The 26632-nt window shown below is 41.8% G+C and overlaps 1 protein-coding gene across 1 annotated transcript; it reads right to left on the minus strand.

Annotated features, from left to right (window-relative positions):
* Positions 1 to 1770: 1770 nt before the first annotated feature.
* Positions 1771 to 26632, minus strand: OCIAD2 (OCIA domain containing 2). Its single transcript, XM_030191365.1, has 7 exons — positions 26437 to 26632; positions 19631 to 19727; positions 19227 to 19280; positions 16411 to 16458; positions 16072 to 16198; positions 10822 to 10903; positions 1771 to 1945 (listed from the first exon to the last, which is right to left on the minus strand). The coding sequence occupies exons 1-6, from the start codon at positions 26473 to 26475 to the stop codon at positions 10822 to 10824; spliced, it is 447 nt and encodes a 148-aa protein (XP_030047225.1). The 5' UTR covers positions 26476 to 26632; the 3' UTR covers positions 1771 to 1945.

A 26632-nucleotide genomic window follows, 5' to 3' on the forward strand; every position in this document is an offset into this window, starting at 1 on the left:
GGCAGTCCAATGTGTGGGCCTAGGGGAGTGTGCGTTCACTCCGAACCATTTCTGATAGTGTTCAAATGAAAAACATTTAACATATTTTTCTATTGCTTCTCTCTGAGCTGCCTAGCATCTATGTATAATTCTTACATTCTAATTATCTCCATTTTGTTTTTGGTTGTTTTGTTTGTAAATAAACCTATTTTTGGTTTATTAGTTGGGGCTTGTGTTATTTGCTTATCAGTGTTTTCAAGAGCTAAGGACTTAGATTTGCTGAATTAGGGGACATAACACTATTATCATATCACTCCTGAGTGGTAGCATATCCCTACATGCACTGTTCCATAGGAGGCAAAATTTGCTCCATGTCCCTATCAGAATATTATTTGCATAGAGATGGGTACTTGTTGGTATGTTAGTATCTAAAAAACGGTTTGTGCTCTAATTTAAAGAAAATGTTTGTAGCTGGCAGAATAGAAATTGTATACATAAATATTTTACACTGTTCACTCAAAGTACAAAGTACTAATTGATAGAATAATGGAAAAAAAATTATCTCCTGAAACTTTTTTTAAAGGGCTGCAAAATTGTACTGATCCAAATTCCTGTATGAGGCAATTCCCAGTTTGTACATGACTGAAGTATGGCCCATGGATTTTTAAGAAAGAAAGCCTGTCAGTTCTCAGCCTCCCCTAAAAACTCTCCTCTTGGGAAGCAGATAAAATTGTATTAAACAAGTAAGAACTTTAATTCATGAAGTAAATGTCTGGTGTGCTCTTAATGTTTCCAAAAACATAATTTCCCTTTAAAGGAAATATTTGGCCAGAATTAAACACTGATTGAAAGAGATGGGCAACACACTCATCTATGGCATGGACATCTCAAAGGGAGGGGTGACCTACTGCAAACAGAGCTGGTAACATTAAATCAGGTCAATGGTGCAGCCATGGAGTACAGCGCTGGGCAAGTACCTCAGCTGGACTCCAGCAAACCAAGATTTCACACTCTGTCCAGATAGGAATATGGTATTTTCTGTATGTAGAACAGAATCCATTCACAATCAATGTATAAAATCAGCACCTAAGAGGCATCTCTTATTCCAAGAGCTAAATACACCTCAGATCTATTTTTAAGTACATTTGTAATCTTATTCTATAACCAAACACAGCAGTCCTGCAGCCCTAGTGGAGAATGTGCTAGACATTCGTATAAGAATTTATTTTTGCAGTTTGGTCCCTCTTTCAGATTATATAAATGTTTATCAGATATGAATTTGGATGAAGGATTCATGCATCTAACCAGCAGAGGGTGGAATTATAGTATGGAAAGAATTTCCTGTGAATATCATTAAATCTTATTTTACCTGCTCTAACGACAAATGTAAGGGGCCCTTTCACTAAGCTGCAGTAAGCACATGCTAACTGCACATGAAAAAATATTTTAAATATTTTGTTGGAGGGGGCCTGTCTGGGTGGGCAGAATGGGCATTCCTGTGTTATTCAGTTCACACAGCTACATTACTGCTCGCTGTTTAGTGCGGCGAGCAGTACTGCCTACAAAATAGGTGTCGTTAAGTGCTTCTTTTTAATGGCTGCATGCTAATGGCAACATTAGCACAGGGCCATTAATAGAAAAAAAAATTGGTCATTTTCCAGCTGCAGGTTAACAAAAAAAAAAAAAAAAAACCTCCTGCTCAACACACCCAGACCTCAAATCTGGACAAGACCACTATATGGAAAAGTAAAACAGAAAGCTAACACTAGTTTTACAATTTGAGATTTTTTTTATTATAATAAAAAAAAGTACCATTTAGAAAAGAAAAAAAAGGAGAATTTGACAGCATTGCTACAACTCCAGAGGATAAGAGCTGGTGCACATCAATTCATCATGACTTGGTAGCTTCTTCTGCAGAACCCATTACAAGCAGGTGAAAATGGGATGAAGTCTTTGTGATTCACCTCTGTAAACAAGATTATAAACATTAGCATGTTATTTATTTGAACTTAGCTCACTGTAAAAGGTGGGGATCCTCAAGCTAAGAGATGTCCTACATTAACAAATTCAGGTAAACTGCATGTACGATTTCCAAACAAAATAGCAAGGTCAATTTTATGTACAGTATATGTTTATTTACCATCTTTCAAGAGGAACAGTCAAAGCTGTTTACACAAGTTAACTATAAAACATTAAGTAAAATAAATGATGTCATATGATTGAAGTTCTGCTTGGTTGATTCTTTCCTGTCATATAATGGAGTTCCTTTTATACATTGTTATATATACATTGTGAACCGTTGGGACCTGTACGTTAGATATAGTGGTATATTAGACCTCAAATAAACCAAGTCTACAAACATCTGTACTTATGCTGTAATATAAAAAAAAAAACCAGGCAACATCCAAAGTAACTAAGGCATAATAAAGTCACCAACTAAATAAGCCCTTTGGACTGCCTTATGAAGTTGTTCCATTATAAAGTGCACAACTGAAAAATCTCTTCCCAGCTGCCTATCATAAGAACATAAGAGTAGCCATATTTGGTCAGACCAATGGTCCATCTAGCCATGTATCCTGTTTTAAAACTTCCATCCGAGACATTGCCACCTTTAGTGAGCGCTAACTACTTGATACCTGGAGACAAACAATGAGAAGATAATCAAAATGCTAAAATTTAACAGATTTCCTGGAGTCATCATCTTTGGGATTTGTTACTCAACATACCACTTTACCTTGGAACTGTACAGAGATACTGTTCTGAAGTTATATTTTCGATACGTGAATTGTGATTTCTTAGGGTCAAAGATAAGAATTTTCCCTGATTTATCAAGGAATACCCAGAGGAGACACCAGGAATTATTGGCCTTGCGCTCTGGGGCGCAAGCTCTGGTTATAAGTTTTTTTGCTTTGGTTTCCTTGTGCTTGCTGTTTCACCTTTCAAAATAATTCCTTCTTTACTGACCCTAAGCAATTATTAGAATTTGTGGTTTCTAAAGAGGAAATTAAGGTTCAGACATAAATCCCACAGTTTTAGATGCATTGTTATGCCAGCTGAGGATTGTTCCAGATATTGGCATCTATTCTGTTATTTTTCCTTTATTTTAATTTCTTAATATATTGACTCTGTTTCCTAATAATTATTAACTAAACGTTTTCATATGATACATATTTTTCCTCTATTTCCTTAGCTGCATTGATAAATTAAAAAAAATAGAAGAGATCAATAACTTGATAAGTGCAGATAAGTGTTTGTTTTTTTATTGCTAGAAACATAGGGCCCTGTTTACTAAGCTGTGCTATAGGCGTGTTAGCATTTTTAGCACACATTAACGCTAGACACCCTTAGGAATATATGGGCATCAACACCCAATGAGTGCAAATACTCCATTGTTGTGAAACTACAGATTCAGGACTCACTTCTAATTTTTTTTTAAATAATTTTTTGTGGAGAAAATGGAGACCTCAGAGATACATAAGAACCAACCTCGGAAACTTAAAAGCTCTGTTGAGTCTATGCTGATGTCCAGTTTCTTTTATTGGTCTCCAAAAAACTGAAAATAGCACTTAAAATCACGTGTGTTAGAGATGGCAATATGCCCCCCTCCAAGATTCTATAAAACTTGGCCCGAAATGAGATTGAAGGGGGGCAGACTCAGAAAAGATGTCAGGAAGTATTTTTTCACGGAGAGGGTGGTGGATGCTTGGAATGCCCTCCCGCGGGAGGTGGTGGCGATGAAAACAGTAACTGAATTCAAACATGCGTGGGATGTGCATAAAGGAATCCTATGCAGAAGGAATGGATCCTCAGAAGCTTAGCTACAATTGGGCGGCAGAGCAGGTGGGGGGGAAGAGGGGTTGGTGGTTGGGAGGCGAGGATAGGGGAGGGTAGACAGGTGGTTGGGAGGCAGGAAAAACTGCTGGGCAGACTTATACGGTCTGTGCCCTGAGAAAGACAGGTACAAATCAAGGTAAGGTATACACATGAGTTTATCTTGGGCAGACTGGATGGACCGTGCAGGTCTTTTTCTGCCGTCATCTACTATGTTACTATGAGACCTATGAGCTGATGTGCCCTACAGCAGCCCCACACTCATCACGTGCACAAGCTTCCTGTTAGCATGGCTTCCACAGATTAAAAAAAGTAATAATTCCATATACTGGCCAATGGCTATGCTGGTGCTCCTCAGGTCTGATCCTCAGTTGTTGGTGTCGTGCAGGGTGAAAATCTCAATAAGTCATATGCTGCTAGCTTCCTGTGCCTGTATATAGCAGAGTCTGTGGACAGAGCAAAACTCCTGGAGCGAGTGGCAGTGGCAGAACCACAAGAACATGGTCACTCGGCTCCTGTGACTGGCAGTGCCTGGGATCCCAGTCAGCCACTTTTTCTCTGCTTTGGCTCCTCTCGGTCTTTGGCTTATATGGACTGGGGTCACTGATAGCCACTGTGCTCTGCTGGCTCCTGCTCGTTTTTAGTTCTGTTGCCAGTTGCATATCCTTTGGTGTAAGTGTCTCAGACAAGCAGAAAAAATTTAAAAAACGGCCTAATTTATCAAGTCGCATGGGGATGCTGATAGAGCTCATTCAAAATGAATGGGCTTTGTCGGAATTACCGCACTGGGAACTGCTAGTGTAGCTTGATAAGAGAGGCCCTAAGTGCGCTTCAATTCTGTGAAACAAACAAAAAAAAATAGACAGGAGCAGCTGCTGTATCAAACACCATTGTTTTTTTAAATTCCTAACCATATGAACAAAATATATTCTCTTAAGCAGCTTTGGGGTCCTTTTAGTAAGTTGCAGTAAGCACTAACACATGCTTACCACAGCTTAAAGTGCCTTACCACATGGCACACTCAGTAAATCTGGCACTGGCGTATGCTTCCCATGTGCTAAAAAAGAGTTTTTAGCATTCGGGCAGGGAGTAGGCATGTTCTGCGCTAACTGGTTAGCTCAGCTACATTGCTGGAAACTAACCGATTAGTGTATGAGCCCGCACTGCCTACACACTAGGTGGCAGTAGAGGCTCACATGCTAATGGAAAATTAGTGCATGGCCATTAAATTGAAGAAAAAAAAAAAAAAAAAAGGAAACTCAGCTATTTTACCCATGTGGTAAAACATGGCCTTAGAATGCGGGAATGACCCATGTAAGTACTTGCTAAGGCCACTTTTACTGCAGTTTGGTAAAAAGGGCCCCTTTATTTCTTAAAAAGCAGATTCTGCAAATGAGCATGTATAGTTGTGAAGTAATTTGGGGAAAGGAAGTAACCTGTACAGGCACTTCTCCCTAATCAGTGCTTCAAATATTTTAGGCAGTAGGCAGCCCCTGCAAACCAACAAAAGCTTATTGCAAAAACTATTTCCAAAACCCATCTTTATGGCTCCACTCAGTTATATTACATACAATACATTACAAGAGGCACTTATACCCCGCATAGTCCCACAAGAACGCTATGCAGTTTACAATAAGAGAAAACTGGGCATTTCCAGCGAGCTACAAATATAAATCAGCATTCATTCATCATTACTTATTAAACAGATGAAAAAGATAGGTTTTAACAGCTTTCCTAAACAGTCTGAATAATAGAACACTAATTCAATATAGAGGAAGAGCATTCCACCATTTGACAGACTGAAATGAAAACAGACTGTTTAACACAGTTCTCCAGATAACTCCTTTAGAGAATGATATTGTAATAATAATGGAAGCCTATCATACAGAGCTCTATTTCTTCAAGTAAGACTAACAAGATTTGACAAATATTCTGGAGCAAATCAGTGCAAAATGAGAAACGTCATAGTACATAATTTAAATATAACTTAGGCCCTAGTAGGGAGCCAATGAAGATTCACCAGCAATGGAGAAAGTCAATTTTGTTTTTTTTTTTAGTAACCCTTCAGATAAGCCCACAAATATAGAATTGCAATAATCCATCTGTGACAAAAGCACAGACTGTGCTATGGATCCGAACGAATTAAAATTCAAGCTCAATCTTCTCTTTCTCAGCTTTTTCATTGCATAAAAGCCCTTCTTTAACCACCAGATTTACATGTGTGGTTTGAATGTTAAATACTCACCCCCCCCCCCCCCCCCCCCACTAAAATCTTGTTGTTGTTTCTCCAAGTCAAATTAAACATTGTTAATAATGAACACTGTTTCCCTGAAAAGCTTAAAAGAGTTTCCTAAGACTAGAAGCTTTATTTTGTCATTATTTAATTTTAGCCTAAAAGCTGAAGTCCAGTCACTAAGAATGTCAATCCCATGTTCTATTAATTGGGCAATTTCAAAAAAGGAATTACTGTAACTTTATTAGCAGAGATGTAAATTTGAAAACCTGCCATAGCAAGTTGGATTTCAAGGATTATGTAAGAGATTAATTTCCATGGACTGGAGCTCCAATGTATGCAAGTCACATATGCATAGTAAATATTTGGATTTCTAGGCCAGGGGTTCTCAACCCAATCCTGGGGACACACCTAGCCACTTAGGTTTTCAGGATATACACAATGAATATGCATGAGAAATTTACAAGCACTACCTGCAAATCTCTCATGGATATTTATCGTGTTATGGATATCCTAAAAAAAACTGACTGGCTAGGTTATGTCCTGAGGACTGGGTTAAGAACCACTGTTCTAGATTATCTTTCCAATTTCATCTGAAGGCCATGTATAGCATTTTTTGATAAGTCTCTTCCTCAAAGAGTTTACAATCCAAGTGAGTACATATGGATATTCAGAAATGCTCCTAAAGCAAAGGATTGTGAGGTTTCTTAAATCGAATGAACTGCAGGACCCAAGGTAGCATGGCTTCACTAGAGGCAGGTCGTGTCAGACAAATCCGATCGATTTCTTTGACTGGGTGACCAAACAGTTGGACGTGGGAGGGGAACTGGATGTGGTGTACTTGGATTTTAGCAAAGTATCTCACAAGGTTCCACACAGGTGACTGATAAATAAACTGAGTGCCCTTGGTATGAGACCTAAAGTGATTACTGGGTTAAATGGGAGGAGACGGAGGGTAGTGGTAAATGGAGCTTGCTCTGAGGAAGGGGATGTTATCAGCGGTGTGCCACAGGGATCGGTCCTCGGGCTGGCCCTTTTTAACATCTTTGTGAGCAATATTGCGGAAGGGCTGTCTGTTAAGGTTTGTCCCTTTGCGGATGAAACCAAACTCTGCAGTAGGGTGGACACCCCGGAGGGTGTGGATAGCATGCGGAAGCATCTAGTGAAGCTAGCTTGGTCTGAAAATTGGCAACTAAGATGTAATGCTAAGAAATGTAGGGTCATGCACTTGGGTTACAATAATCCAAGGGAGCGGTACAGTATAGGGGGTGAAGTGCTTCTGTGTACAGAAGAAAAAAGTGAGACTTGGGGGTGATCATGTCTGAAGACCTTAAGGTGGCCAAGCAGGCAGAAAAGGCAACAGTCAAAGCCAGAAGGATGCTTGGATCAATAAGGAGAGGGATGACCAGTAGGGAAAAGAGAGGCAACAGTGCCCCTCTATAAGTCTCTGGTGAGGCCTCATTTGGAGTACTGCATGCAATTCTGAAGACTGCACCTATGCAGAGATATAAACAGGATGGAGTCAGTCCAGAGGGTGGTTACCAAACTGGTAAACGGTCTCTGTCATAAAACATATGGGGACAGGCTCATGGACCTCAACATGTATATGCTGGGATAGAGGAGATATGATAGAGAGGTTTAATTACTTCAGTGGCATGATAGGTACCGACGGGGAGAGGGATCTTGGGGTGATAGTATCTGAGGATCTGAAGGCGACGAAACAGTGTGACAAGGCAGTGGCCTAAGTAGAAGGTTGCTAGGCTGTATAAAGAGGGGAGTGACCAGCAGAAGAAAAGAGGTTTTAATGCCCCTGTATAAGTTGTTGGTGAGGCCCCACCTGGAGTATTGTGTTCAGTTCTGGAGGCCATATCTTGCTAAGGATGTAAAAAGAATTGAAGCGGTGCAAAGAAAAGCTACAAGAATGGTACGGGATTTGCGTTACAAGACGTATGAGGAGAGACTTGCTGACCTGAACATGTATACCCTGGAGGAAAGGAGAAACAGGGGTGATATGATACAGACGTTCAAATATCTGAAAGGTATTAATCCGCAAAAGAACCTTTTCCGGAGATGGGAAGGTGGTAGAATGAGATTGAAGGGGGGCAGGCTCAAGAAAAATGTCAGGAAGTATATTTTCACGGAGAGAGTGGTGGATGCTTGGAATGCTCTCCCACAGGAGATGGTGGAGAGGAAAACGGTAACGGAATTCAAACATGCGTGGGATAAACATAAAGGAATCCTGTTCCGAGGGAATGGATCCTCAGAAGCTTAGCTGAGATTAGGTGGCAGAGCCTGTGGTGGGAGGCGGGGCTGGTGGTTGGGAGGTGAGGATATTGCTGGGCAGACTTATACGGTCTGTCCCAGAGCCGGTGGTTGGGAGGCAGGGATAGTGCTGGGCAGACTTATATGGTCTGTGCCCTGGAAATGACAGATACAAATCAAGGTAAGGTATACACAAAAAGTAGCACATATGAGTTTATCTTGTTGGGCAGACTGGATGGACCGTGCAGGTCTTTTTCTGCCGTCATCTACTATGTAATACACAGAAGGCGAGCCTTTTTCAAATGAAGGAAAATTCTGGAATGAGAGGGCATAGGATGAAGTTAAGAAAGTGTGGGACAGGCACGTGGGATCCCTTAGGAAAAGGAGGAGCTAGTGGTTATTGAGTAAGAGAAGACTGGATGGGCCATTTGGCCCTTATCTGCCATCATGATTCTATGTTTCTAAGCACTCTGCTGTTTGAGAAGCAGTCTGATTAGACTGTAGTTTCTGCAACCTGTGGGTTGGAAGAATGAACTTGCCTTGCCAAGTGCTGAACTGAACCACTAGATATTTTAGAGATTGGGAAGAAACTAGTTTGCTCTTCAAATTTTACAACCTATCCCAGGGACTGCAGAAAATGGAGAACTTAGTCCTTGGCACTTAAGTTTGGTTAATCAGAGTCCCTTTGCTCCAGGCAATCATCCAGATAAAAATGAACTCAGATTCCCTGCCAAGAAGGAAAGGCAGCCATCACTATGATGACCTTGGGAAATGTTCTGGGAGCTGCTCCATGACCAAAAGGCATCACTTGGAATGGAAAGTGCAGGTTCTAAACTACACACCTGAGGAAAAGGATTGGTAAGAAGGTCAAATGGGAAATGTGAAAATAGGCTTCTTTCAGATCCACCACAGAGCACTTGCTTAAAATAGTTGCCATTCCTACAGTTTGCAAAGGGGAACTCAGAGGCACCTCCGAAATTTGAAACAACTTGCTGAGGAGAAAAGTCCCAAAAATTGGCTCAAGAAGGACCCTCTCCTGGATCATCTACCTGGAGCAGTTGTCCAAGCTATTTACAAAAGCACAGGAGCTTAACACAGCTGGGTGCGCTTCACAACAGGAGCACAGTTTAATGGCTTCTACTGAAGCCGCCATAAGCCAGACAGCTGTGTTTCTAAGCCCATAAAAGCAGTAGTAGAAAGTCTCACCATTAACACTAGCCCAACCAGGGAGAAATGCAGTCCGAGAGCAAGAAAATATAGCAGAACAATACACAAACATTTCTCATTGTTTTGGGTGTCACAGGCTTGATCAAAAAGTATTTCATACCTGGATAAGCTGCCTATACATTTTATATATGTTATAAATTCCAGAGGGAAGCTCTCTTCAGGACGATGCAAGTTTACAGTGAGCATTAGCAGTAAAGGTGAGAGCCTGAGATCATACTCTTCATGCACTGGCATAGGAATGAGGTTCATTCCTGTCATGGTATGTGCTAAACTCATTTGGAGAAATTGCCCCAGAAGAGAGGAAGGAGACAATCTTCCCACTCACAAACCCCAGGTCTTCTAGCAACAAGGCAGACTACAGTCAATATTACAAAGGCAGAAAGAGGAAAAGAACAGTGCTTTGAGGGAGGGGTGCACCTGGCACCATCAGATATTTTAAGGAGGATTAGAAATGCAGGGAAAAAAATCCATAGGAAATAACAACCAAAAAACCCCTCACAAAACTCTACACTCAAAAAACAAAACAAAACACTACACTGGCACTAAGTCACCAAACAATTCAGGAGCTATAAGACATTTCACGTTGAGATAGAATGCTGGGATTGTTTCAGCTGCACATGTTTCTATTAAGGCACAGCAAAATTCTGGACTTTGTCTCCACCTGCTGGTAGATGAGCAATGGGACCATTATCCACATGCTCCTGGATTGGTCTGGTGCTGGCACTAAGGAAAGGTGCATTAGAAAAAATCCTGGGGCAGGGGAAAAAAAAAGTCACAGGTGAAAACTCACTGGACTGTAGTTCATTAAAGACCAGCTGGAAGCAACTTCTGGGCCAAAAGAAAGAAAAGTTGGCTTATGCTTTGCTAACCTAGATAAATGTAGGGCAGATATTTTAAAAAGTACATATATTTGAAATTCACATGTAAAATCTGCATTACTTAACAAAAGCTTATATATAATGGAGGGTTTGCCTATTTCTTCCTCATACTTTCCTTCTAGAGATGACATTTCTTTGACCTGTTCTACAACTCCTTGTTCCATCCACCTCTTCTCAGTTTGGACTTTCTTTCCCTAAGGAAACAAATTCTAATCATCCCAGGAGGTGAGCAGAGGCAAGGTAGAACTTTCTGGAGCCTTTGTTCACAGGAGTTCTACAAAAGCAGAATTCCTGTTAAAAGAAATTATCTTCACAAGAATTATATGTAATACTTTTTCCTATTGATCATAAATTGTAGTGCAGGTTTTTTTTTAACATTTAAAATGTATTTCAGCTGAAGACATAATTTACCTAAGACGCAGGAGCCTCTGAACCTTTACTCTCACTCTCTTTATGTTTTTTCCTGCATTCCTCGCAGACATGAGTACAGTGGCTACAATTAAAGGAAAGAAAACAAAAGTACACTGAATAAAGTTTATATGATAAAATCAAAATATTCAGCTCTGCAGAACTCTGCCTCTATGTGTGTGCACCAAACAGAGTCTGCCTGGAAATTCATGATTTAAAACCAAATTATTAATTTTCATATTTGATTTAATGTTATTCTTAAATAAAAGATCTCTCTAGGTCTTTCTTCAAACTGGGTCCTATTCCTATCCTTGCCTTTCTGGATACAGTTATGGCCAAGTCCCACTGAAGGGAACCAGTATAAGGATCCAGTGATCAGGAAAGATTTGACTGTGTTGGAGACATTGGTTGCAACGTTTGATTTTTGTTTCCTCCAGTTTTCCCCTCGCACCACACGGAGCCGAGAACAGAAGCAGCTTTGTATGCTTCAGTTGTGCTGAAAGGTACTTCTTCATGGCAAGTTTTATTCTCAGAAAAAAAAAAAAAGCAACACTGGGCCTTCAAGACTGGGACAAATAAAGTTCTTGAAGTCTTGAAGGCCCAGTGTTGCTTTTTTTTTTTGTTTGTTTGTTCGTATACTTTCTGTGTACGCGGTATTACCCTCTCTAACATTCTGAAACATTTATTCCCTTTCCCAGTGCTGTCAGCCCATGTGAGCCAGTGTTACCTACAAAAATAGGCACGTTGCAGCCAAACAAAAGATGGAAGTCACCAAAACCATGAATGTCCGACTGTAAATGAAAGTCAATTGGGCAATAATAATAGTGTCCACAAAATGTATTCATTCATAATGGTTAAACCTCAATCCAACTAAGACCCAACACGGGCTGTGTTTTGGCACACAAGCCTTCTTCGGGGGGTCCTTTAAAACATAAGAAAATCAAAAATCTCAACGAAATAAGGTGAAATGTGAAATAAGTATAAATATTGATATTAAACAACTATAATCTAGGCATAAAAGGTGATAAAAATATAGTATAGTAAAATATACAGTAAAGGATGTAAACAAAATGCATAAAATAGTGATTGCACAATACAAATATCAAAATATTAATATATGAATGAATATGCATAACTAAAAACAAGTGCTTCAATATACGTGAGAAACAATATATAAGTAAAAATAAGGTGTGTAAGTGAAAACATGTCAGTAATGACAGTATGTGAACAAAAATAAAATAAAGCTAAGGCACGTTACCTATGTACATTGTGAATATGGATAATGAGAGGTCAAGAACGAAAATAAGGATAGCCTAATAACCTAAATTAACATGAGTTATAAACCAAAAATATTTCTCAAGAATAAAAAACTATCCAGTCAATTAAAAGTGCTGTATCAACTACAGACGCAAAGAAAATGTAATTACAAATGATGTGGCTGCATCTATAAGTGACCATCAATGTTCAAATGTTACAAAAATAAAAAATATTGTATATAGTATTTTTATTGCCCATAGTTAAATTCACATCAGGAAAGCGACTTTATTATGGATCATAAATACTTGGCTTGACTTCCACAGATCTTGAATTTCTGCCCACCTGAATGTGCTGGCATCCCATCTTTTATATACGAAAGTCAAATTCTGCTTCTCTGTTTTAAGACAAAATATTGATGGGGCATCTCCATCTATGCGCTTTTTGGCTAGACCAGTGGTTCTCACCAAGTCCTCGGGACACACCAAGCCAGTTAGGTTTTCAACCCACAATGAATATGCATGACACAGATTTGCATAGACTAGATGCAGTACTATGGATACAGCGGGTTGAGAAATCCTGGGTTAGACTAATATCTGCACATAAAAGTTTTCAAAAATGTATCTATTTTACGTAGTACAAGTGTCCCCTCTGCACTTTAGAGGAAAATTCTGGAATCCCTGTACCTATGACCTATTGAGTGCTGTGAGGTAACAGAGGATGGGCTTGCATGTCTAACACTAGGCAGAGGATGTATATCCTTGTGATGTTTGGAAGGAACCATTTAAAGCCTTGTATTTCAGACTGTGTGTTCTTGTCTGGGAGTTTTTCAGATGGGAAGGAAGGAACAGCATTAAAAAAAAAAACAACAACAAAAATAACTTGTCTCTTTAAAGGCTGGCTAGACCTTGTACGAGAGGAGCTGCACCAGACCAGACTGGCCTATCCAAAGCAGCCGCTCTGGTGAGGTGCCAACTTAAGGGAGAGTCTAGAATGAAAAAGACAGATTAACTTTTCAGTATCCCTCAGGAAGTAAATGGGACTGAGAAGCTGCATCCCCATCTTGATCCCTAGAAAGTCCAATCTTTATGAGAAATTGAAACCCAGCCCAGCATATTCCGGGCACTAGAGCAGGAGCATTAAAAAAAAAATGATGTTATGAGATTTTTTGTATTTTGTCATTTGGGAAGGAGAGTGGTTGTTCCTTATTTTGTATCTCCCCAAAGGGAGCATTTTTTTGTGAGGTGATTTAGGGATTTTCACCGCCGTTGCCTTGACTTTCTTTCATCTCAAGCTATTCTTGATCCACTTCAATCTGGCTTTCGCCCCCTTCATTCAACTGAAACAACGCTTGCTAAAGTCTCCAATGATCTGTTCCTAGCCAGATCCAAAGGTCTCTATTCTATCCTCATCCTTCTCGATCTATCTGCTGCTTTTGACACTGTTGATCACAGTCTGCTCCTTGATAAGCTGTCCTCACTTGGATTTCAGGGCTCTGTTCTTTCCTGGTTTTCTTCTTATCTCTCCCCGCGTACCTTTAGTGTATACTAGTAGATCCTCTTCTACTTCTATCCCACTGTCAGTTGGTGTACCTCAGGGATCTGTCCTGGGACCTCTTCTCTTCTCCATCTATACTTCTTCCCTTGGTACTCTGATCTCATCCCATGGTTTTCAGTATCATCTTTACGCTGATGACTCACAGATCTACATCTCCACACCAGAAATCTCAGCTGAAACCCAGGCCAAAGTATCAGCCTGCCTGTCTGACACTGCTGCCTGGATGTCTCAGCGCCATCTGAAACTAAACATGACCAAGACTGAGCTTCTTATCTTTCCCCCTAAACCAACGTCTCCTCCTCCCCCATTCTCTATTTCTGTGGATAACACTCTCATCAGCTCGTAACCTTGGGGTCATCTTTGACTCCTCCCTCTCCTTCTCTGCACATATTCAACAGACTGCTAAAACCTGTCATTTCTTTCTCTACAAGATCAGCAAAATTCGCCCTTTCCTTTCTGAGCACACTACCAGAACCTTCATCCACGCTCTTATCACCTCTCGCTTAGACTATTGCAACTTACTTCTCACAGGTCTCCCACTTAGCCATCTCTCTACTCTTCAATCTGTTCAAAATTCTGCTGCACGACTAATATTCCGCCAGGGTCATTATGCTCATATTAGCCCTCTCCTCAAGTCACTTCACTGGCTTCCTATCCATTTCCGCATACAGTTCAAACTCCTTTTATTGACCTATAAGTGCCTTCACTCTGCAGCTCCTCAGTACCTCTCCACTCTCATCTCTCCCTACATTCCTCCCCATACTCCTCCCCAGGAACCCCATTCACTGGGTAAATCTCTTATCTGCACCCTTCTCCTCCACTGCTAACTCCAGACTCTGTTCCTTTTATCTTGCTGCCCCATATGCCTGGAATAGACTTCCTGAGCCGGTACGTCAAGCTCCATCTCTGGCCGTCTTCAAATCTAAGCTAAAAGCCCACCTTTTTGATGCTGCTTTTAACTCCTAACCCTTATTCACTTGTTCAGAACTCTTATTTTATCATCCTCACTTTAATATTCCCTTATCTCTTGTTTGTCCTGTTTGTCTGTCCTAATTAGATTGTAAGCTCTGTCGAGCAGGGACTGTCTCTTCATGTTCAAGTGTACAGCGTTGCGTACGTCTAGTAGCGCTATAGAAATGATAAAGTAGTAGTAGTAGGATTTTGCTTACTGAAGGTCTAGTGGCACTAGTTCTTCCAGTATGTGTTTAAAGTGCTTAGAAAAGTATCATTTTATTCTATAAAAATTTCTGCTTTAACTAAATCCCAAGAAAACAAGAATCTCAGATGCTTTCTTATAACAGGGCTTGAAACAGAGAATATGGCGGCAAATAAAGACCGTAAGGCCAATCGAATCTGCTCAATTTACTTCCCAGTGTTGTACCAGGGATCCCAACTTATTTGCCTTCATGGAATGAGCTTATGGGACCATACATTCTTGAATTCTGTTACTATGTTTGTCTTACCATGTCTAATACATTCATTCTGTGAAGGAATTTCTTCTGATGTTATTCCTGCATCAACCCTGTTTAAATCACACGTTACTGCAAATTGCGCAAACATTTTCTTTCCACTGAAAATGGTTCACTTCTGATTATCGATATTAAAGGCCCTCACCCTGTACTCTCCTCCTCTATATAGTTTTAGGTTCCTACAATTCAACTCAGAGCAATTTTCAGAGGCATTTCTTTGGGTAAAGAGTGTCCGACTTCCTGATCAATAGCACTTAGAATACTCGCATAACATTGTAATATTACAGCTCATTGGGGAAAAGCAGGAAATGTCTCCATTTTCAGTCAAGGTGGTGGTGACAGGGAGGGCTAATCCTTTTTAGTCCTAGCTGACATGTAGAAAAGCCTCCTAACTACTGGGAGCTGCAGAACACCTAGAGGTCAGGTGTTCATTCATGTGGAAGCTTAAGAGTCTATAAGGAGGAAAGAGTTCTCACTGAGGAAAACCAAAGGTTTCAGGGCAAGGCAAGGAATCACTTCACCAAGGTAACTGAGTGAGCAGCCCATACCATCTCAACATCTCCCTTCTCCTGTACATAAAAATGAGCTGGTCTATAATGACATTATGAATATTTCCTATGTGTCTCTGCTGCCTCTAGGTTATGGCCTCTCCAATTGAAGTAAGGCCCATCGAGTCAATGGCAGTGACCCAGGCCAGTAACAGGAGACCTGGAAGTGATGTGGACAACCATACTTCTTAGTGCTCACCTATCAACCTCTGGCCCCACCAAGAAAACAGTTCTGGCTCTGTCTCCCCCTTTGTTTTGGAATCTGAACATACTGATGGAGCTCTCAGTGGCTCTCTAGCTCTTTTGGCTACGAGTCCTTCCCATACATTTTTGTTAATGTAGCTGCTCTTTGGGCTTGAAAAGATGACAAAGACTGTAATACATAAAATGAAATCAATGAAAAAAATTAAATGTATAATCCATACCTTTTATATTGACCAAAGCGTGGCCCATATCCAAGGCCAAAGGGCTGGACCCCTATCTTGTGGAACTTCTCCTGGCATACGCCCAGGTATGAAATTTTGCCAATGATAAAACCAAGAACTCCAGCAACTGTAAATCGGAGAAATTATACATAGCTGTAAAACAAGCTCTATATGGAAAAATATTCTGGTCTTAAAATGATGCCTACAGAGGACCTTGTCTCCTACAGAATTTATGTTATAGAGGCAAATTCATTACAAATAACAGTTTGCCAACTGCCGTCTGCAATTTGGAAGTATAAAAATCTACTAGTTAACCTTCAAGTGTTTTAGGTTACTTACGAGCAACTTTTGGCAATGACCCGAATCTTGGGTTAGAAGACAGATAACCTAAATAAATAAACATGATTAAGCAGAGTGAGCAACAGGCAATTGATAGTTTAACAGCAAAAGTATCAAGCAAGACATTGTGGCCAAAGACTATTTAAAAGGATTGCAACAGTTTACAAGCATACATTATAAATGCTAGATCCTCATCTACAAAGTGACATGAATGAAAAAAAAAAACCCTCCAAAAAAATAATTAGAATCAACAGCTACTAACACTGCCTTTCCCCTCCCCCTTCTTAAAAAAACAAAACAAAACCACTCTTAAGACTAAGACTATTAGTTTCTCTGTCTCCCACCCCTACAGGTCTTCCTTAAAAATTTTCTGTTCTAATGCATCTTGGGGGGGGGGGGGGGTCAATACATATTTCTCTTTTACAGAAAGGACACACTGCTAACAGCTCCTGTCACCTTCATCAAGATTAGTCTTTTATGGTGGATGCTCTGCCCATTGTTTTGGGAATGTGGTGGCAGATAATCATGCAGAGGTTCCTAACCCACCTACCCATCTCTGGTCTGGTACAACATAGCTATAAAACTCCAACATCTGCAGAACCTTCCTCTGGTACTGAGGATGTCAAATCGGGACCCTCCTCTTGTTTCTGGGTGTAAGAAAACTCCTAGTCTTGACTCGAGTTGGCTTTTCAGCTCTCAGCAGATTTTCAACCCTGTTTCTTAGAAAAAAGTTCACATGCTCAAGCATGCTACCACCGACTGCCAAGCTTGGCAGTAGGAGTTTTGGATGCCTTCGGAGGAGGTCTTTAGCTGGCGGGTACTGAACTCAAATGCATGGGCCCCTGCCCACCCATGACTAAACCACTGGTCTATAGTGAAACCTTGCCAACCAGGCAGCTACTTCCTAAAGAAAAATCATAAGCTAAAATTGAATCTGACCAAGTGTGAGGCTATTTGTTTTAGTACATCACAGCCAATTATCTACTATTAATTCTGTAATCTGTGGACATTCTATACCTATCAAACACCAGGTATTGCTGCCTGGAATCGTTTTAGATTCCCAGATGAAAATTTGTGTTTAAATCATCTTTATGATCAACCCAAAAATCTTCACAAGTTCGTACAAGAACCATCAAGACAGTACAAAGATCAGAATCCACAGTTCAACTCAGATAGAAAACATCATTGTCAGTAGGTTGATCATTTAACAATAACACTTCTATATATACGCCCCTCTTACCTCCCCTTCCCTTTTCCTCCCAAAGTGTCCACCCTATGATGTGACGTGGTCATGGATCAAGATAAACATATACATCTGCATTTTGCAGAATTATTTCTGATTTAGTATTCTGCTGCGGGCTGCAAAGTGTCCCAAAATCTTTCCCATGTCTGCTGAAAACGGATGCCCTTCAAAGTGGAAATGTCATGAATAGCATATCATTGTATGATCAAAACACAAAGAGGACAAATAGACGTCCAAGCTAGGTGTGTGCAAAGGGGGGCATGCATGGGCGTGTCAAACATTTGTGTGTATAGATTAAATACTGTCATTTACGCATTAAAGTGCTACATTTACCACACACATATATGCCTGCCATTGACATGGTCTAAGTGAGCATGCCTAAATGGGTAGGAGATTGGTATGTCTCCTACTTACATGCCCACCTTGTAGAATACTATAATGTTGTGCACACTCACATACAGATGATCAGAAGCAAACACAGGCGCTAGAGGCTGTTAGCGCCATACTAGCACCTGCGTTTGCTACCGCCCCATGATCAGAGTCCACAAGCACATGAAACAACACACTTGAGGGCTCTGAACGCAACTAGCATGCAAATGCATGCTAAATCTATTCATCCCCAATGATCAGCGACCAGCGCGCCAAAGATTGGCTCGCTGGCTGTGGCAAACCCTACACCAGCTCCAAGCTGGTGTTAGGGTTTACAGACCATTGGGGAGGAATGGTGAGCCCTGTCCAGCATGCATTTGCATGCTAGCAGGCCCCCAGTCCCCCCAATGAAGCAACTGCCCCCAGTAACCGACAACCCCCCCAGCGACAGGGGGGGCTGGAGGTCCAGCAGACCTCCAGTCTCCCCAACACAGGTTCAAGGAGGGCTGGAGATCCAGTGGGTCTCTAGCCCCCATAACCCCCCCTGCATTTCTAACAAGTCCCTGGTGGCCCAGTGGGTGACCGTCTACCTCCCCCTCCCCCCCAGTGACAGGGGGCTGGAGGTCTCCCTGACCCCCCCCCCCCCCGACACAGTTCAGGGAGGGCTGGAGATCAATCCAGTGGACTGTCACACCAATGTAAAAATTTCCATGGGATGTCCAGCAGTCTGTTGTGACAGAGACACATGTCTGTTCAACAAGAATTGCTACCAGCTTCAGATTCACCTCCACTTCAAAGTGACCAAAACTCATCACTGTTCTGTTGGGCTGCAGAATAGTAACCAGTTCAACAAGCACTGGCTGTATTCTCTAAACACCAACATTTAAGATGAGATGATCCACCGTTTGTGTGATGAGGTTTGCAATTGCAAAATCCTGTCCCAGGTTTTGCTGTTTCAATTGGTTTACTGAGGAATCGTTATTTAGGTCTCTCTACCACTTTTACTTTTAACTGCAAGCATCAGAAGTAACTAGGTTAAAAGTAGTAAAAAATTGGTAAAATTATTATGTCAGTAAAAGAAACATTGTTCTTGTACTTCTTTACAAAACTTTTACTTAAGAACAATAAGTAGTCACATCTACAACACTGGACAAACATTTAATCTGCAACAGACTTCCCTATGAACAAAAAATGTTGGCATTACCTTTATAGACTAATCCTTGGGTGGCCATCATGCTTCCGAGGGATAAAGGGAGAGCTGAAAAACAAGAGGAATGCTTTCAGGGCGGGGAGGGAAAACATAGGTCGGTTCAATTGTGTAGTTCCACAGGAACCCCATGGGACCTGGGTCCATCCTCACGAGATCCCCATGGAACCCAGTCCATTCCTGTGGACCTGAAGGGGGTACCCGTGGAATTCCTGCTGTCCCCATTGCCATACAGCTCTCTAATTTCAAGTCCTGTTGGTTCCATGTAGAACATCACTGGGTAAATATAAAGAAAAAGAAAGTTCTCCTTTTTCTCTCATACCCTCACAAAATAAACACGATCATTTTTAGCTAAAACCAGCTTCAATACCTTACCAAGTAAGAGAATAAGTCTGAGTTACCTCTGTGCCAGAAGCTTTCTTCCCGACATTCCTGTATAATCTTTGCCACATCTTCCCTGTCGATGTGTGCACTGGATATTGGACAGTAACGCCAACTCTAAAAAGAAATCACATTTCTGGGAACCAAGCTGAGTATTGGTTTAGAAGTTGCATATCAAAAGCTGTAGTCATTTAATATCGGGCCATCCCTCATCCTGTAATCAATTGTCCCACTGTCTCCTCCCAATGTTTCTATGTTGATGTCCCATTGTTATATTCCTAATGATAATCGAATGTCTCACACAACTCTACACAATGTATTCCATATCCAAGTTGTTACAAATGTATTTCTACTATTCATATCTTATTGTAAGCCACACTGAGCCCGCAAAGAGGTGGGAAAATGTGGGATACAAATGCAATAAATAAATAAATAAATAAAATAATCAAGCTTAATTACATATTTGGTAGACATACCCTGTCTCTGGAGGAGCAGAATTTGTATATAAAAGACGATCGTTGGCCCCAAGTAGCTTTATACATTTCAAATGCTTCCCCTCTTTCTCATGAGTAAAGCTGAATTACGGTTAGATAAATTACTCCACAGATACTTGTGGCATCAGAAATGTGCTAGGTTCTCAGTGTTAAAGATAAACCATCCCAAGAATTGAGGTTTAAACCTCAGGCTATGTAACAGGGTGTGTTATTGAATCTTTGAAAATGACTGGATCAGAAATACTTCTTATTTGTCAGTGATCTGGAGACCTCCACTCATTTTAGTTATAATCTTCATCCTAAACCATGACCCTTTTCTTTAGAATTTAACAATTTTTATTGAAAATAAAACAGATAAGAAAAACATCTCAACAGATAAAATATTTTCATTATTACAATAGCATTAATAACCCCTCCCCCAACACCCTCAAATAAACCAGATTTCTTTAGATTTTAAAGCACATATACTTTTTTTTTAACCCATGAGAAATACATGGCATTGGTAATGCAAACAACTGAAATGCTATCCTTCGCTTTACTCCCTTTCTTACCTATATGGGGTAATGAGCATTTCCTGCCTGGTGTGACCACCAAGGCTTTTCCAGCTTGGGCAGACAAAAGCATACATTATCTTTTTCATGTTCTTTCCAAAGAGGGCAAACTGACACCTTTTGGTCTTGTTTGGCTATCTTTTAGTTCTGGAAGGACCCATCTAACCATATATTGCTATATTCTGGGGGCTGGTTTTACAGGCTACACCTAATCTTTATTTGACCAACTAATTTTACCTTGACCATGTCCAAAAGGGGGTCCTCAAATCCATTGCTCGAGGTCCCCAACCCAGCCTGGTTTTCAGAATTCCCACAATGAATATGTAGGAGATCTATCTGCATGCAATAGAAGCAATGAATGCAAACAGATATCATACATATTCATTGTGGGAATTCTGAAAACCAGGCTGGGTTGGGGACCTCAAGGAATGGATTTAAGGACTCTTGGTAAGCATTCAACTTTATTTGCTCATAAAACTTTTATTGAATTAGTTGTTGCCTGGGTCCCCCACAGGGCTGCTTGGCTTTCTGCAACCTATAAATCAGCTCTCCTCCCCCCCCCCCATGCATCTCCCATTTCTTTTCTCTTCCCTACCTCCCCCCCCCCCCACCCATCCAACATCACCAACTCTCTCTCCTCTCCATCCAACATTTCTCTTACTCTCTTCACTCCCTCCTACCCACCCATTCAGCCAAACCTCCTTACCTCCCTCCCTTCTGCTGCCACTACCTCCCGCTGCCTTGTTTCTAGGCCTGTCAGCTCACAGCAGCAACCAGACCTCCAATATGTGCAGGACAGCCTTCTAGCCCATACGCTTGCAGCTCACAAAGGCCCTACTGGTCCCGCACCCTCTGAGGTGTACGTCCCATTGTCAGGGGGTGGGACCAGCAGGTTCACAAGATGTGAACACATGCGTTGGAAGGCTCTCCTGCCTATATTGGTGTTTTGGTTGCTGCTACAAGCCAGCACTCCTGGCAGGCCTGGAGTGGAGGTACTGCAGTGGCATCTCTAGACCAGGACCAGTAGAACGCAGTAAGCAGGGTATGCACAGCAGTGAGGTGCCAGAACTGGTGCATGCTGCACTGTATGTCTTCCCACTTCTCTCCACCCCTGTCTGGTCCAATTTAAAAATATATATATTTTTAAAACAGAGGGTTTCTGGTGCAGGAGCGATTCAAACACGCTGCCATCGGCCTCCTCGGCACTGTCCCTCTGCTGCTGCGTTCCACCCAGGTGGAAACATGAAGTTGCGCTTGCGTCAGAGGTGGGGTGGACTGCAGCGGCAGAGTTAGGAGTGCAGAGGAGGCCAAAGGCAGCATGTTTGAATTGCACCTGCACCGGAAACCCTCTGTTTAGAAAAAAAGCATTTTTAAGTTAGACCAGGCAGGTGAGGGAGACCAACAGAACATCTGCTAGCAGGTGCAGGTTTAAGTGACTTGCCCAAGATCACAAACAGCAGCAGTGGGATTTGAACCGGCCACCTCTGGATGTCAAGACTGGTACTCTAACCACTAGATCACTCCTCCAGTAGGGTCACACAAGAACCTAACCCCCTTTTTCCCATAGGATCAATGGTTCCCTAGTCACATTTTTGGTATTCACATAGTTTTCTAGGAACCTAACCCCAGCAAATAGTGAGAATTGACTGTACCTACTACTGGAAAACTAAAATAAGCTGGACTGTTACAGATTCCTATATATACACACAATACATGTTACCAGAATCCTTCACCTCAAATCACATGTGCAAAACATGGACAGACCCTCACCTGATAAAAGATTGGAGACCACCACAGAATTTTTTTTAAACTATGTGGACAAAACCTGAAATGGAGACACCCTCTCCCCAAGAAAGCCAGACTATGAACAGTAAAAATACTGGTTTAAAAAATGCACCAGAAATGCATTTTCTCCTATACTCGACTAAAAAATAAAAATAGAAAAGATCTACATTTCCCAAATCTGGCACATCTCCTTAAATAATTAAATAACATGTTTCTTTTCTACCTTTGTTGTCTGGCATTTTGTTTTTAAAATTGGGCTGGTTCCAGTCTCTTTTCCACTTTCCATGTGGAAATCTATTTTCCAGGTTTGCCTTTCCATTTCTTCTCTTTCCTTTCCTTCTCTATATCTGGAACTAATCTTTTTATTTTATTATTATTTTTTTAATTTCTCTTCTCTGCCTTTATATCTGCCTATTTGATTTTACCCTCTCTCATCTACCTACCAGCTTTTTCCCATCTCTCTCTCTCTCATCTACTGTCAGCATTCCCACTGCACCCCTCATCTCTCACCTTCTCAAGTCTCCTATCATATATCTCTTTTTCAGCCATTCCCTACTCTCATTTCCATCCTCTAATCACCCTGTCAGCCTCTTCCCTGTCTGTCTCTACTTCCTTTTCTCAACTCCAAGTTATTCTTCTGTCTTATACCCTCTACCCCATATCCTATTGCCTTGTCTTTCATTATCTTTTTAAGCCCATTTCCACCCTAACTCAACACCTTCAGAGGCCCACCTCCTTTTTCTCATACACCTCCATACTACCCTCCTCCACCCCTTTTCAAAGCCTCTCATTCTCTCCATGCTTCCAAGATCATTCACATTGTCTCACACCCTCACTCAGGCCAAGCTGCACTAAAGTCGTCTTAGAGCCTTTCCCTACCGAATTCCATAGCGAATCGGTAGGGAACGGCTATGCATGAAGGAAAGGGAATGCAAATGAGCTGCTCATTGCAGCTCACTTGCATTCTCTAATCCCTTGTAAAACCGTCGGATAATCAGCCGGTAGAGCATGCGCAGAGCAGCCAAGCGTTATGCTGGCTGCTCTGCCCATGCCAAGGACGTCAAAAAACAAACAAACATGTCCTTTATGGACGTCCTTGCACCCCCCCTCTGCCCGAGGTCGCCGCCGCTCCCCCCTCCCCCTGCATTGAAATCAGAACTTTACGTAGCCCCGGCCCCCTCCCTCCCTCCCTCCCTTGAAATGACAGCTTCCCCTCTATCCTCCACCCGCCCCCCCCGTGGCCCTGCCCCCGCCGCCCTCCCTGAGGTCGTCGCCACCGCCGCTCCCCCCTCCACCCGCCCCCTCCTTCTGCTACCGGGCCCTCACAGCGCCTCTCACCTCCATGTGAAAGCGCTGCACCAGCAACAACAGCTGATCGCCTCTCTTCAGACTTCCCTCCTTTCCTCCCTGGCCTGCCCTCGTCTGACGTCAGACGAGGGTGGGCCAGGGAGGAAAGGAGGGAAGTCCAGGGAGGTGATCAGCCATTATTGCCGGTGCAGCGCCTTCACATGGAGGTGAGAGGCGTTGTGAGAGAGACAGTTGATTGCAATAGAAGATACTGTAATCTAGTCATCTTGTGTAGCTACCAATTAATGGTTACAAAGGTTATATTGAGTCTAGCTGATCACTAAAAATCTGTTCCGTTTTTAAGCACATGGCAACCTGCAACTCTTGCCATTATTTGTGGGACTCTTGCCTAGGCATAAAAATAAAGTTACATATGGCCTAACTTGTATCCTTTTCTACAAATCTGAAAAACAAAACACAAAGCCCAGAGTGGTTTGTGTGTGTAAAAATAATTTCATGTCAATAAACTGTCATGATTGCAATGGTCAGACTTTTTACAGCATAGGCTCTGGTTCCGTGAGGCTGCAGTTAGTGGAAGTCCAGAACCATTTCTTGGTCTCTAAAGAAAGGAATCTTGATATATTAAGTCAAACTTTGCTAGGGGGGGGACAAGATGCCTATGTAACACAGATGCTTATGTGTTTTTATAAAATAGGCTTCCAAATCCAGACCCAAAACAGTACATATATGCAGGGCCAGCCCAAGACAACATGCTGCCTGAGGCGGAGCTAACATGCGCCTCCCTCTCCCCCCGAGATGCTGCCCCCCCGGGTAGCATTTACATCGTCATGTTCCAAACCTGGCAGCGATTCCCATACACTGCCCTGCCACCGACACCTGCCTCTTCCCTTTACTGCTGCTGCTTGAGCCTCTGACTAAACAGGAAGTTACATCAGAGAGGCAGCCGCAGTAAAGGGAAGAAGCAGATGCAGGCAGGGCAGCGTATGGGAATCACTGCCGCTGCCAGGTTTGGAACAACACCGTGATGAGGTAAAATGCCACAAAGGGGGAGATGCCACTCCTGAAGAGTGCCGCCTTGAGGCCCCCACCTCAGGTGGCCAAGTGGACAGGCTGCCCCTGCATATATGCCAAATAGGTACACACCTGTCTGAGGCAAGTGTAAATGTGATATAGATATGTGGAGTACAAGCACACAACTCCACCACTACTCTGCCCAAACTATGCCCCCAGGAACATCCAAGCAGAGTGCATGTAAAGACACACCATGCTGGTACATATCTGTAAATTCATATGCTGCTGTGTAATTTTATTTAAAAAGAAAAATAAAAAGCCTTTACATACAGAACAACCTTTATAACATTACCCCCAAAATAGCAACAGTAAGTTGTTAGGTTTGTAATTAAGCAAAAATCTAGCAGGCTGTTAGCAAATATGATTTTCTTAAGTTGACAACCCTGCCTGATCCAAAATGTCAACTTCAAACATCATTGAAAAGGCACACCTATAGGTCAACAGGCAAACGGAGACCTGCTATAGCTATGGACTGACAAAAGCCCAGTTAGATCCGTTTTCTGAAGAACAGTCATATCGCACATTTACAAATTCTTTCTTTCCCAAATCCAGCATGAGTGTATTCAACATCCTAGACAAACCTTCAACCTTACACCCTCCTTTAAGGCTTTAATATAAACAGGATGGAGTCGGTTCAGAGGGCGGCTACTAAAATGGTCAGTAGTCTTCTCAATATGCATATTTTGGAAGAAAGGCAGGAGAGGGGAGATATGCTGCATAGGTATTTAAATATCTCATTCATAAATGCACAGGAGGGGAGTCTCTTTCAATTAAAAGGAAGCTCTGAAATGCTGGGGTACAAGATGAAAGGGGATAGACTCAGATGTAACCTGAGAAAATGTTTCCTCACAGAACGGTGGTGAATCCATGGAAGGGCCTCCTGGTGAAGATTACAGCAGTATCTAAATTCAAGTTGAGCTTGAACAAGTACATAGGATCTCTAAGGGAGTGACAGGGAGAGTAGATGGCATGGATGGGCAGCGGTCATATAGTCTTTGTCTACCTCTTTCTCTGTTTCTATGTCATAATTAAACTGAACATAATTATCCCAATAACATTCGTCCTGTACAAATACATAATAAAAAATCATACTTAACTTTGTATGTATGGGTGTGCCCACTCTCACTTCAGGTAAAGGGCGTGCTGTTGGTCCTTTGAGTTTAGTGAGATTATCAGGACCTACTGTTTTGTTTTTGCTTTCACTGCTGCAACCCTAAATAACCGCCTAGTGTTGCCTAATGATTGAATCAGACGTTATCACTTTTTAAACTTTAATCACTACAGCGCGGGGCTTTGATCATCTGCCTGTAAACGTATTACTTTGGCAACACATGAAAAGTTATCATACTAGTGAAGTTAATTGAATACGTCTCCACCAACATAAATAGAGAGAAAGCAAAGGACCACCCTGACAAATTTAAATCCCTAGCTAGATGAAACAGAAATCCATATCATTTGCACATGCTTGGACACTGTACAGTCAAGCTTTTAATTCACAAAGATCTACAAACGCCAATATATAGGGTTGTGAACCCTAACTACAAAAAAAAAAAAAACTTCCAGCGATCGCAAGTTTCTGAAGCAAAAGGAGCTAACCATAGCCTGCTACTCACGTACTTGCTTCTTCGCAGATTCAGGCTGCACCTCTGAGGCCATATTGCTTGCTCTATAGAAACTGACGCTGGCTGATCTGGTAAGTTACTGGCAGCTACAGGCGTTTAAACGCAGCTGCAGCACCCTTGTTTATTCCAAGGCGGTATGAGCACACGCCACTAATAAAGTCGGAAGAAGAAGCTCTAGCGAGCATGCGCAG

Source organism: Microcaecilia unicolor, chromosome 2, assembly GCF_901765095.1.
Source record: "Microcaecilia unicolor chromosome 2, aMicUni1.1, whole genome shotgun sequence".
NCBI classification, from domain to species: domain Eukaryota; kingdom Metazoa; phylum Chordata; class Amphibia; order Gymnophiona; family Siphonopidae; genus Microcaecilia; species Microcaecilia unicolor.

What these genes read in the sequence shown, in the direction of transcription:
- OCIAD2 (XM_030191365.1), bottom strand. Translation starts at nt 26,475, where the DNA reads ATGGCCTCAGAGGTGCAGCCTGAATCTGCGAAGAAGCAA. An exon ending in CTGAATCTGCGAAGAAGCAA is followed by an intron (nt 19,728 to 26,436) that starts GTACGTGAGTAG and finishes ATTTCTTTTTAG; the next exon opens with AGTTGGCGTTACTGTCCAAT. An exon ending in AGAAAGCTTCTGGCACAGAG is followed by an intron (nt 19,281 to 19,630) that starts GTAACTCAGACT and finishes CTTGTTTTTCAG; the next exon opens with CTCTCCCTTTATCCCTCGGA.